Raw genomic sequence first — 13,633 nt, 5'->3', positions numbered from 1 at the left:
CACAGGGAATTGGAACATAGACGTCTCTGGACCTTGTGACTCACGCAGTGGAGCTGTTTGAGTCTGTGCGCAAAAGTCTGTCTGGAATTAAGAAAGAAGACATTTTATGAATTGTTTGGTTACATCAATAGAAACGATAGTTTGTGAGATCAGGTTAAGTTTAAAAAAAATAATTTCTACATGAGCATGTCAGACAAATAAGAGTAAAATATTTTACAGTTGCATTACATGGAAATACTCAAGTAAAGTCACTAACAATAACTACTACTATCTAATAACAAAGCTTAAATAATGTACTTACCATTTTTCTTGAAGTCCCAGTCCTGATCAATTTAAATGTAAAAATAAACTGTTGCATTAACTCACATTAAAAGGAACCATTGCGGATACAATTTCTGGACACCATTCATTCGCCACATTGAGTTTTATTATTTCGCTTTTTGTGTTTTTGCCATTGAGAAAACCGATTGTCCGATATACAAAATGATATTGAATATTGAATAACATCCAAAAACCAAACGTTCACGAAATTCTTTTATTCCATCAGTGCAAATCTCACAACACAATGTAAAACACATGCTTTCAATCAAACAAGGCTAAAAAAAGAGGCAGAATCAAAGGCACTACATCCAGATGAATCCCTTTGAAATGAAATCCCTTATAAATGTTCCACAAATACAATTTTTTGATGCAAGAATTGAAGATAATGCAGTTCTCCCCTGAGCTTCCCTGATACTAACAAACAAGGTCCTGCACCTCACAAACACAAAAATCCACCTCTACATTTTGGTAATTGCCTTGAAATGTTATATCCTCTTATGATTCATCACTATGTAGTACTAAGTATGTACCAATCCATTGATTGCATTGATTCCAAGTCTGCATCGGCAGTTAAAGCTTGAATTAAATTATTAATCGGCAGCGAATCAGCAATTGTTCAATAGTGAAAAGTGACCTGCATGCATCAACACTTAAAAATCAACCATAAAACAGAAGTGTTGGTGTCCCTAATTCCAACTCTTATTAAATGAAGCTTTCACAGCATAATACTGAACTTTGTCTTGTCTTTTTTTTTTTTTTTACATGTTATTCCCATAAACCATCTTTCCAGAATAAACACAAAAACAATAAAATCATTGGGATTCACTGTCAACATGTAAACATGTGACACTTGACTTAAGAATAATCTGGCTCAAAAGTCTTGCTTTAGGCTTTAAAAAGAACATATTAAAACACTTTGTCTTGTGAAATGTGCCACTTTTGTTTTTTGGAGGATTATTTCACTTTGATATTTTTCATTTGAATGCTGAGCAGTTTTTAAGCACATTAGTTCTTGACATCTGCTTGTTGGATAAGAGAAATGAGACATCGTTCCATATGATGTCAAAAAAGTTAAAGATTTAGCTTCAAAATTTCAACCTCTGGAGCACACATTGAAACCAGATCAAGAAAGTTGTGCTACTGAGAGTCCACTTCAGGACACCCACTCCTCCCATCCTGACTTTACTGCGTCTACAGTTTGGGGATAGGTTTAGCTGCGACTGCGATGCTCTCGATGGCGCACTCGTCACTTCCGCGGCGGATTCGGAAGTAGCCGTCCTCGCCCCAGCTAGTGCCCCAGCTGTTCTTGACAATCCAGTACTTCTGCCCGGTCTTGTGGCAGCGGCCGTATCCCACCAACAGCACAGCGTGGTTGGTCAGCTCGAAGGGATTGAAGCGCTCTGAGAGGCCTGTGTGGTGATAGATGCCCTCCTTGTAGTTCATGAAGTCAGCGTAGACCTGTGGAAGAAACCATAATTTACTACGCTTTTTATTCACTTCGTTTTTTTAGTTTGCATTAAGGTCTGTGGAGATGTAAAGGATTAAGAACATAAGATATTTTATAAACAACTAAAGGGCCCAACGATCCTCTTAAATTCAATCAAGCTATATTAAAGTGAACACACACATAGACAGCAGTCCGCTTCATATGCATCAAGATCAATGAGTTATTCCTTGGCAAATCAATGTTGAAAAACGGACAATCAACTAGTTTTTGTGTCATCTTGTTCACAAACAAATCAACCAACCAATGAATGGAGTGAGGGGTGAAAACATGACCTCCACATGTGCTGTTGGCCAGTATAAGGCCTGTAAAGTGTTCTCCAAGAACATTGTGATGTCAAAGTGAAGATGATGTTGGACATGAAATTTCATCACCTCATTTCATCCTATTAGATATTTGGGTTAAATTACATCACAATTAGTTTATTAACTTTTGATTTATGGTGATATCACAGCAACCTTCACCTCTGACCACCAAAATCTAACCAGTTCATTTTTCAGTTGATATGAACATTTGAGTCAAATTTGAATGTGTGTTTGAAATATCACATTCATGAGAACAGACCACTGATAGAAGACATGTGCATATGAGCAGGTGTTTTACCTCAAACGCCACTCCCATGGGTCCATTCTTGACCAGTTCCAACATCATGGCCATCTCACTGCAGCCGCCATAAAACCCACCGACGTAACTGTACTCTGCCGTGTAAGCGCGGACGCAGTTTTTAGGAACGCCACAAGGAGTGTCCTTTGCAACGTACGGAAAGCATGACTCGTCCACTATGCCAAAATCCTGCGCATACTTCCCGATCAGGTATGGGAACCCACCGTCACAACCTAACAAAAGATGAGATCAATGTTAGATGTGATTTGTTATATTTTCAGAGGTTGTCCTGGTGTTCTTACAGGGTGAACTCTCTTATAATAATAATAATATTAGCTTAAATGTATGTAGCGCCTTTCAAGAGACGCTTAACATGCGTCAGTGGGGACAAGAAGAGAAAAGAAAAGAAAGTATGAGGCCCAAAAAAGTAAATGAGGCTTCAGGGCTCTTCACAATAATGGAGTGAAAAAGCTCTAAATCAGGGCAGTTAAGAAACACTTCAATCTGATAAGTCTCACATAGCCAGACTCTACATTGTTGTGTCAGCACTGGAGTGTGGTCTGACTACACCTGTAACAAATAAATAAAGGCTGGCCTGTTAGCATTTCTTTAACCAATTACAGTTGTCTTGGGCTGCGCTAAACACAGAACGCAAACACTTGACCTTCTATGATTAGGGAGGAGGGCAGTTCAGCATTTTCTACATACGTCACCTCATTTAAATGTTTAAACTGCTGCTCAGTTCATATCATATCATACAGCATTTGGAATCTGAGTAGGGAACTGCCTTCCAGGAACTCTGAGCCGTATTGATGAATCAATGGTGGTTTTTGTACAGTTTCTGGAGCAGCCTGCAGGGTTCATGTCACACATGAGGGTTTTTGTTGTTTTGTTTTAAAAGGAAGATTGTGTGCCCAACAAACAGATGACAGAAAGACACATTGAAAGCAATTGCTGCTAAGTTAAACACAGTATATTCCAAATACTATCATTTCTCCTGGGTGAGTAAAAATACACATATTTGATGTCAAATTATATAGTAGCACGACAATAAAAACCACCTTGTGAAGATTGTACCATTTTTACTGATGGAAATATGTGTTTAATGTCTTGTTTGACTGCTGCTGTTGCATTGGACTGCATTATATAGGTAAAGGTTTGCACTTTTCTTTACGAGCTCATGTTGAGTTAACTGCCTGTGTAAAAGACAACATGTACTTTAGCAGTGCTGTATTGTACATGTCATGTCTTGTTAGTTTACCCACTTCCAGTTTCTAAATAAAACTGTTTTTCCTTACAGCTGAACCACCATTACATTCAAATATCTATGCCATATTTAGAGTGTAGGTCGCTAGCAGAGAGGCTGTTGTCTGGATTATTAACATGGTGACAGGCTGGAAGTGGAAGGGGAGAAAAATGCCATTTGAACCAGGCGCCCACTGGTAGACTCATACCCACAGTCTACATCCGGTGAGTCAGACATGAAACACTTGACTTTCTAAAGTCATGATTAGAGCTGATGGCAGCTATGAGTTTTCTTCATACATCACTGACTCATTTAAATTCTCTAACTTCTGCCCAGTTCATATCTGCAGCATTTGGCATCAAATGATTCAAATGAAGTGATAGTGTTATTTACCTTGAGAATATTGAGAGCAGGAGACCACTTGCTGCGGACTGAAGACGGGGGTCTCACTGTTGTTTGTGAGGACTCGGATGCGAGCCTCTAACATCCCCATGGAGGCGAAGGCGTAGCAGCTGCCACATGATGCTGAATGAGAACAGAGAGATTTACACTGAAGTCAAAAATCACAACTTTGCAACAAAACAGCGTTGGAATAAACTGTACTGAAGCTGTGTTTGGAATTTATTGACGAGAAGTCAAACCTCTGAGGCTGTGTGTTGTACTATATTGCATTACATTATGAAGTGTTTCTAATATGCTGTGGGGATTTGCAGCGTATTTCGGTTTTTATCTGGGTCCCTGACCTTATTAAGAGAAATAAGGTGTAACAACAATTAATTTAACTGGAAGATCTGTGCTAGTAGGACACATTTGCTGTCCCAATAATTAAAATATATGATGTGATCAGTTTCTGAGAGGATTCAGGATAAAATAATCCATGGACTGTCTATACGCTTATCCTTTGAGGGTCACAGGGGGAGAGGTGGAGCGAATCCCAGCTTACATTGGGTGAGAGGTGGGGTACTTCCTGGACAAGTACCACAAAGCCAAAGACAAACAATCATTCACACTCACATTCAGGTGTACGGACACTTTAGAGTTTCCAATCAACCTAAACCCAGTTGGGCATGTCTTTGGACAGTGGGAGGGGGAAAACACGCCAACTCCACACAGAAAGACCCCCAGCCCAGGATACAAACAGTTACACCTGCATCTTCCCTTTAAATTCAGCACTGGAAAGACCCATTTATCACCAATCCTTCCAATGTGCCAAAGAAATCCACCTGATTCTGAAGAGTGGAGAAAATAACAGAAAGTACAGTGGCTTAGGGGGCTTCTATTGAAACACTTCAGCTCTCTCCAGATCCTTAAACCCAGCTCTACAGAGGCCCTCTCAGACACTCAAACTGCTCAGCACACATAATCTCTCCCTCACACACTAGGCTGTGCAGAAACACAGGAGCAGAGCAGAAATCAGAGCAAGGCCTGCCCGGAGGGGAGCCAAGTAGCTGGCGGGCTGCTGTTCAGTCTCTGCCTTTACAGACAAACGTGTGAGTAGAAAGGTTTGGTCTTCTTCTTACTGTTTCTGAAACTGTGAATTTATGGTTCTATCATGTGTCCGGGGGTAAAATACAGTTTCAAGATTTCCGTTGGTGATTGAACATTACCTTGGTTTCGCACGGGGCTGATAAAGTTTACACCGTCAACGTTTCTCCAATCAAAGTGCTCAGGTAGAGCTGCAGCAATCTTGGCAACTTCAGCGCTCACAGGCATGGGGCGCACACGCCTAGTAATGAGAGTGATTAAAAAAAGAATTGCATATGATCACAGGGGCATTTTACATCATTCTGCACAAAGATAGTTTTACAGAAAACCTAATAAAATAAAATGCTCTAGTTGCACCATTAGTAAGAAGAATCCATTAGTGCTAGTGTTATTTTAACTCATGAGCTTTATCTTGATCTTTGTCAAAGTACCGGTTTTATTTGCACAGACTAATTGGTGGTGAACTATGAGTCTGACACACATATTCTATTATAAGATATGAGGGGGCATATTATAGTTGTTATTCGTATTAAAAAAAGCCACTTTTGTCACAGCTCCAAACCAAATAACCAGGAAGGAGCCCAGCATGACTCTTGTAGATAATTGTAATTGTTAGAAGCACAAATGACTCATTTATGTACATTTCTATAGCTAATCCTTCATGACACATGAGAGGCTTCAGGGCAAGTAAATACTCACAAGGGGATACGGGAGGCGGGTCCCCCAGCTCTTCGGTGCAGTTCCTGAAGAGTGAACGTCTCGTGCTCTGAGTAGGACACAGCCTTCCAAGAACTCTGAACTGAATTGATGGAATCAATGAAGTCCATGTTGTTTTTGTAAGGTTTCTGGAGCAGCCTGTAGGGTTTATGTCACATGTGAGTTATTTTTTTCTCGACAAATTGCTAGCAATTGCTATTGAGTTTACGCAGTATATTCCAGATGTTGGTTGTTTAACATGTACAGCCTTGACAAAATACACATACTGGACAGTTTAATAACACTTTACAGTTGCTACACAATGTGTGAAGCTTGTAATGTTTTTATTAATGGGACTTTTGTGTCCTTGTGTTACTGTGCTGCTGTTATGTCGGACTGCATTATATAGTCGGAGGTTATCATTTCCAACTCCCGTTTAAAGGTCGTGTGTAAGATTTAGGTGAAAGAGATGTATATGATATAAAATAATCATAGTGATGTTTTCATTAGTGTGTTTCATTTAAATTGTACAAATTGTTGTTTTCTTCAGAATGGGGCCTTTATATTTAAATACTTTATATTTACACCTGGAGAGGATCCTCTCTACAGAGGCGGCCATGTTTTTTATAGTAGTGCTGTATGTGACAGTATAATGCAAAGTCATATGTTAATGTTTTCCCACCTTCTGTTTCCAAATGAAACTGTCTTCCCTTTCTGCTGGACCAACATTTCATTCAAATATCAATATGCATCCTTATTAATATCTGTACCACAGTTTCACAGTGTGAGACACTTCTGTGTGCTAACTTGGATTATAAAGCTTTCCAAAGACATTTTCGATTTGTTCACACTGATGTCATGAACAGCTTTATAAGGCAGTTTCAGGCTGTTTCCAATTGCTGCAGATGTTCCCGTAAAAACTGTATCTATCTAGTACAACTGCCAACATGATATAAGTCATTTTCCTCCAGACTAAAAGACAAAACAGACCCACAATGACCAAAGTGCAGCCAAGAGATGACAAGCAACAGCAGCCTCGACGGGAGCGTTGCCATTTTAAATCCACTTATTTTAACACAAGGGTAAATCACTTCCACAGATGAAAACTTTCACAAAGTTTCATACAAGAAGAACATGTTCCCTTCCGTTTAATACTATCAAGTATAAATGTTTCAGTGGTAATTGTGAGCTCATCATATGTGAGGAAAACACAGCATGATACAATCTGAAGTGTGAGGATGTGGAGAAGTTCTGACTGTTCCTGGGTTGATGACTAATTCATTTTAATTTCAACAACAATATTTCCATGCAAATCATTGCTTGCAAGTATTGTGTCTTCTTCCAGCAGGACAAGGAACAGAAAAATGGAATAAATGTTTATGAGGAGCATCTTAATCCTTTGTATGAGAAACAAGAAAAGTTCACAGACAGATCTCAAACTTAGATATTTGGACATTATAGCAGCTCCAGTGAGAAAATTACTTAACCAATACATTAAATAATACTGCTACCAACAATGATCTGGTCTTAATTGTTAGCTTAAATTTCTCTACTTTGCATTTTATTTATGTACCAAGCTAATATATACATACCTGCTGCTGAAAAGTGGTTTGTAATCTACACGGGGTGGCACTGGTTTCACCTTCTTTGCTACAAAACAAGCCCAGTTGTTTCCCAGGACATCATGGACCCACCCTGGGAGGGTCTGGTCACAGTAGCTGGTGACTGTAGAGCCCTCCTCAGAGTACTGAAGATGTACAGACAGAAACAGGTTAGATGGCTTAATATGCAAGTCACAGCCAAAATATGGAAACAATACGCAAATACAATACAAATTCTAATTGATGGGTGCTGGATAAAAAAATAAATGCAGAATGTTTGGGAAAAAGGAGAAAATCTCGACACTTAGAAGCTTCTGTGAAAAGATTATTTGCTGTAGGAAGGTTTTAAGCACAAGGCTCAGACTGACCAATATATGAGTCATGCATGTCATTTTATGCAAATCTTTAGCTTTTACGATAAAACATTTACAAGATATAAAAAGGTAAAAGCTATTTTCAGTACATTATCCAGAAAAATATTTGAATTATAAGTTTTGCTCAAGTGCACAAAGCATATTTCTCGATGAAGCTAAATAAAGTCCAATGAATGGGGAAGTTAGACTAGACAAGGATAAACTGTAAAAACAGATAAGCGATGACGCCTCCCTCTACTGAGAGTCATGTGAGTGAAGAGAAGTGACACATGAGGTGGAAGATAAAATTTGATTAGTGCGTATACATATTAAGTTTTTCTAAGAGTACTCTTATTACTCTTGGGGCACAGTCATATAGCACGAAGAGAGAAAAATGAGTGCTAGTGAAAATAAAACCTTAAATGTCACGACGCAGTTCAACTTCTTTTATTTCCAATTACTTGTCAGTGTCTGTACAGCTGAATTGAACTTTGACGACATTGAGTTTGTGATCGATTGGGCAACGACTCGATGAGGATAAGTGGTGATTGTGCAACAATTGTGACCTACATAACGATTTTTAGTCATCTGCAGCAAGCGTTTTCAGTAAGCTGCAGCAGCCAAGACATGACAAACCAAAATGTAAGTAGCTCATCTTTTACCTTAAAGAAGGCGAACCATTTGTAGCCATTGATGACCACTTCAAAGCCCTGGTTGTAGATGATGGTGAAGAAGCCAGTGTTCCCAAGTTCGTCCGTGGCCACAGACAGTTTTTCTAGGTTCACTGTCACGGCGCTCTCCCCTGTAGCTGAGGAGGAAAACCAGAGAATACAAGTGTTTACATAGATACATACACTTTAAGATGCTCCAAAGTCTAACACCACTACTTCTGGTGAGCAACATTTCAGCATTTATGCTCCACGCTGCTGGAACACGTGAGGACCTGAGAGCAGCGGAAGTGCTCAAATCTTTAAACACAAGATTGAAACCCATCTCTTCAGCCTGGCTTTTGATCATGTGGGATTTGTAGAAATTATCTTATTGCATCCATGTTTTTAATCCTATTCAATCCAACTGTTAAGACTGTTTGTTGAATTGCACTTAGTGTTTCAGTGACCTTTAAAATCAATTTTACAGTTTATCTTTGTCAGCATTATCATGTGTTAGCCTTACTCCTCATCTCTCAGGCTCCAGCTAGTTTGTCAGCGTCACTGGGAATTCAATCTTTGCACACCGTCCATACTTCTGTCCAGAACCTGCGCCCTAAAGTACAGAGCAGTGTTCAGTGCAGCCTGGATGTGTTTACCCTGAGTGGAGCAGTTGACGGTGCGGTCGTGTCCTCCTCTGGACACCTGGAACACCCAGGTCCCCAGCAGCTCCTCGTAGGTGCAGTTCGCAGGTGTGTCCCCCCGCGAGCCTTCAGCCCAGAGCAGACACACACACACGAGCACCGCGCTCAGCCTCATGGTCTCACACACAGCTAGCTTACCTGCTAACACACACGGAGCTAAAGAGCTGCGCAACTAAACCCGCGTCTCCAAATGGAAACTTCAAAGTTGAGTTTCTGTGACTCGCCTGTGGAAACTGTGGCTGCCCTTTACTTAACTTTAACCAAAGACGCGCACTTCAAGAGGAGTCCCCCGAGACAAGGAGTACCACGCGCATGCGCTCAGTTAGCTAATATTTTTCGCTGGCTAGCTAACGTGCACGCAACATAAGGCCGCTCTCTGGAGGTCTGTGTCTCTGAGTTGTTCTCATGGACACGTGTGACCTGTTTACTCGCTCTCCTCTCGCTACGAGCAGCTTATGAACAGTGACTGTGCTGGTGAGCTATCCCGAGCGACCACGGACGCACAGGACACGGAACCATCTTGTTTTCACCGTCTCTCTGCTTTTTGGTTTCGGTTCCCTTCGTGTCATGTGACCGTGTCAGCTGAGAGAGGGCCGTTGCGCATGCGCAGTAGATGAAGGAAAAGCTATGTGAGCACATGATTGAGACGTAAAGTGTTGCTTCAAACTACTACACGTCTCTGATGAATGAAAAGGAATATCCTTTAATTGTTTACTGCAACATTATGGTCACTTTAATGACATTTTTCAATATTAAAAGAAATTCATAATTAAATAGAAATATTAACTATTTTGAAACTGATATTCTTAATATATAAATGCTGTTTTTTTTACTTCGTTTTGGTCATATAACTACTGTTATTTACTCATAATTATATTAATTCCCCCACCCCCCACCACCGCCATCAACAGATCTCTAACCTCTCCATCTCTATAAGCAAAGACTGCAATGATGTACAGTTCATTACTTCCCATGAAGGATTTTCAAACCATTTTTGTGCTATTCTGGTTTTCACTTCTGTCATCCTATCCACCCTTATGACTGCACACTATGTCGTACTGTGTACTATGTTTTGAGTACTTAATATGTTGCATATGTATATTTTCTGTTTTTGCGTACTTATATGTTCTGTTTACTTATAGGTTTACACAAGGGATCAGAGAGAAACTGCACTTAAATCCCATCTATGTCCTGTACATAGCAGAATTGACAATAAAGTTGACTTTGGCTAATGGTAACTTTAGTTATGCCAGTTCCAAAGCTCACAAAAACAACTTAGAATAGCTGCTTTCAGACACAGAATCGGCTCCGGACTTTCTCCAGAGTTTCACCCAGGAACAATACAGCAGGAGAACATCCGCTCAGACGTGTTCACAACAACAGGGAAATCTCCAGAGCGTTCAGGTGAGAGCAGCATACAGAGGCAGGACGTAACATTAGTTCTGCTGCAGAGATCACGTGTTCCCACAATGTAACAAAAAAAAGGTGTATCCATAGTTTCTACATTATTTTCTGTAAACAATCCAATCGTAATACGACACATTTTATACATGTACAAATGACATCAGTGGCAGCAAACAGCCTGAAGAGCTCATGATCACCCAGAGGTGATCTGAGTGTTTGAAGATATGTGACCCCCTTCATTACTTTGCGTAATAGTGTCAATATGCTTTCCAATCTGTTTACTCTTTGTTTTTCACATTGTAATCTATAATGTTGCTGTTCTCTAATAATCCCTGTGGGAGAATTTTATCTACACTTCTCCTTAGGGAGGCCAGGGGGTTAAGTGTCCCTGTGTGTGTGTGTGCGTGTGCGTGTGTGTGTGTGTGTGTATGCGCGCGTGTGCGTGATTGGGTCTAGATTGGTGTGTTGTTAAAGGGGTTAAAGAGCTTATTTTAGCCAGTGGGCTCTTAAGATAAGTGCTGGAGGCTTTAATCACCATAGTAACCACGACATAGACTGACTCATCTCCTTGACAGACCATAATAAGCACTCATCTGAAGCAGAGACTGAAGATGTATTAGTCATGCAGTCTCATTAGTGCCATTAACCGTGTTTGTGTGGAAGTGAGTGCATGTGTGTGAGCACATTTTTTTTGCATTTTATGTCTGTGTGTGTGCATATGTGTGTGTGTTTGTGTGTGTGTGTGTGTGTGTGTGTGTGTGCCTATGCAATCATGCAAACTGGAGGAGCACAGAGCAGAGATGGAGGAATAGTGTTATGAATAAGTTCCCAATAAGAGTGACTCATTGAAAATTGTGTTTCAATCTTGATATTGTTCTCGCTTCCACTGGCAGGAAATTAAAACAGAAGTGATTTTTGGTTCTGTTACACTGGCAGCCAAATATTTGTTCCCAGCTCGGTTCCCTCGCTCCCTGTCACAGGTTTCTCTTCTTCTGTCCTGTCTATCTGGTTTCTCTCCTCCTTTCTCTCAGTCAATTGTTCCCTCGCCATCGCCCTCCCTATTGTTTTGTTTCATTTGTTGCATGTTTCCCCACTAACAGACATTATGCAACAGAGAACACGTATCTAGATCCTCGTGCATGTTAAAAAGATTCTTGATTAATTTATTTTCCATTTCATCTATGAAATTTTATGTATTAAAATACGTCCAACTCAGTTTCCTAATGCTCACTGTGGCATATTTGAACGTCTTGTTTTCTCCAAAAACAACACAAAGCCCAGAGTTAATAACTTTGCAAATATGTAATAAAGAAAATATATACCTGTGAAAATGACACCTGATTTATCGGTGTCTTCCTGTACTTAAACAAATAGCTCAACAGTTCTACTACTGCTGCCTTCTTTTCTGTGCTTTCTTACTGACATTAATCAGCCAAAAAAAAAAGATGCAAGAGAAGCATTTCATTAGGTTGGAGATGTGGGTGGAGCCACTTCATCAGAGTGGGGTTGGCCACTCCAACCTTGTGGTGTTCATGTTACACCCTTCACATGGAAATGAATTCCTCTGAAGTGGCTTCATGGTCAGTTACCTCAGCCATACAGCCGTGTATACACCTACACACAAACACAACCAAGCGCTGTGAAACGTTTTCACCTTCCTCACACATATGCTCGTGCCCACCATAGACTGGTGCCCACACATGCTATGTATATGCACAGAGCTAATTTATATGTCCATGCACATGCATGCAGAGCCTGACACAGTGTGAACCACATGCTGCATTGACACCCCTTGCCCACACAAACTTTATACACAGGGGCTGACACACTGAACCTACAGCAATCTGCTTGCATAGGAAGAAACAATATGTATGTTTCTTATCACGCCCGTTGTGACAGTTTATGTTTTAATTCTTTCCATTCATATTAGATACTCTCATTGACTTACTCTTGTTGATTTTCTAATGGCACCATTCAAATCTGAGCATATAGAACTACAGAAGAGAAAATGAGAGGTATTTTGAGGGACTGCTATAACATGACATCTCACATCTGAGTGTGTTTCTTTGAATATGATATACACATACATACATATAGATGGATGACACTACTCCACTTCCTCCCAATATCCAGAAATGAAGCCAAAATATTGTGGATACAAATGCTGCCGTCTTATACTAAGGATGTAATTTGGAGCCAGAGTCTGCGCAGTAGCGTCTGTTCATGTTATTGTCCCACGACAATCAGCCATTAAATAGAAGTAGATCAAACCTGAGATACAGATGTGACTGTGCTTGTACTTGAATAATTCCACCAGTGACGCAGCAGAACTGATGACTGTGTTAGTGGACTTATTACATGAGCATATCTCAACTCTGACGACAAACCCATTACTACACGATTTTTCCTTCCTTTGTGTATTCCTCCCATCTGGATATAATGTTTTTCTTTATTTCTGATTGTTTGAGCAGCAGGTCATTTGCAACAATTTGGAGATTTTTGAACCGAGAGCTGAAGAACAAAAGGATGATAGAGCAGAGCAAAAGAGAGAGAAAAAGGGTGAATTAAATTGTTGAGAGCAAGAGGAGATAGGCAGAGAGAAAAAAGGAGACGGGTAATTTCATTCTATCGACCTATGCGCCTTTGGTTAAATGGATGAAATGTTTTTCAGGGAACAATCCATCAGCTGTTGTCACTCCATCATGGCTGCCATGTTCCTGTGATAAGGGGGAGATGGAAGAGGGAGCAGATATTACAGAAGCTGTCAAGGTGCTGTCGAGCAGCTTCCGCTGTAATTAAAGACTCCAGACCTGTACAACAGGGCGGCATGGTGGCGTAGTGGTTATCACTTCCCCATGTCTGTGTGGGTTTTCTCTGGGTACTCTGTCTTCCTTCCACAGTCCAACAACGTAGGTGTATGTGAATGAGTGTTTGTCTCTGTATATATCTTTTCCAGATTGGAACCTAGCCCAATGTCAGCTGGGATTGGCTCCAGCTCCGTCAAAGGATAAACAGTATAGATTATGGATGGATGGATCGAGACCTAAACATTATAAGGTTTATGAATCT

General features: G+C 40.4%; 1 protein-coding gene across 2 annotated transcripts; it reads right to left on the bottom strand.

Annotated features, from left to right (window-relative positions):
- Nucleotides 1-521: 521 nt before the first annotated feature.
- On the bottom strand, nt 522-9,693 carry ctsc (cathepsin C). Of its 2 annotated transcripts, XM_020095256.2 has the most exons (9): nt 9,466-9,693; nt 9,116-9,414; nt 8,472-8,617; nt 7,448-7,602; nt 5,859-6,014; nt 5,282-5,400; nt 4,068-4,199; nt 2,429-2,661; nt 522-1,779 (listed from the first exon to the last, which is right to left on the bottom strand). In XM_020095256.2, exons 2-9 carry the CDS (start codon nt 9,273-9,275, stop codon nt 1,513-1,515), a joined length of 1,368 nt encoding a protein of 455 aa, XP_019950815.2. In that variant the 5' UTR covers nt 9,276-9,414; nt 9,466-9,693; the 3' UTR covers nt 522-1,512. The 2 variants fall into 2 exon arrangements, with proteins under 2 accessions (XP_019950815.2, XP_069390776.1); XM_069534675.1 differs by having other exon boundaries at nt 9,116-9,693.
- Between the last annotated feature and the right edge of the window lie 3,940 nt (nt 9,694-13,633).

This window comes from Paralichthys olivaceus, chromosome 11 (assembly GCF_024713975.1).
Source record: "Paralichthys olivaceus isolate ysfri-2021 chromosome 11, ASM2471397v2, whole genome shotgun sequence".
Lineage (NCBI taxonomy): Eukaryota > Metazoa > Chordata > Actinopteri > Pleuronectiformes > Paralichthyidae > Paralichthys > Paralichthys olivaceus.
Note: the sequence above shows the minus strand (reverse complement) of the source record. Positions and strands in the feature narration are given on the sequence as shown.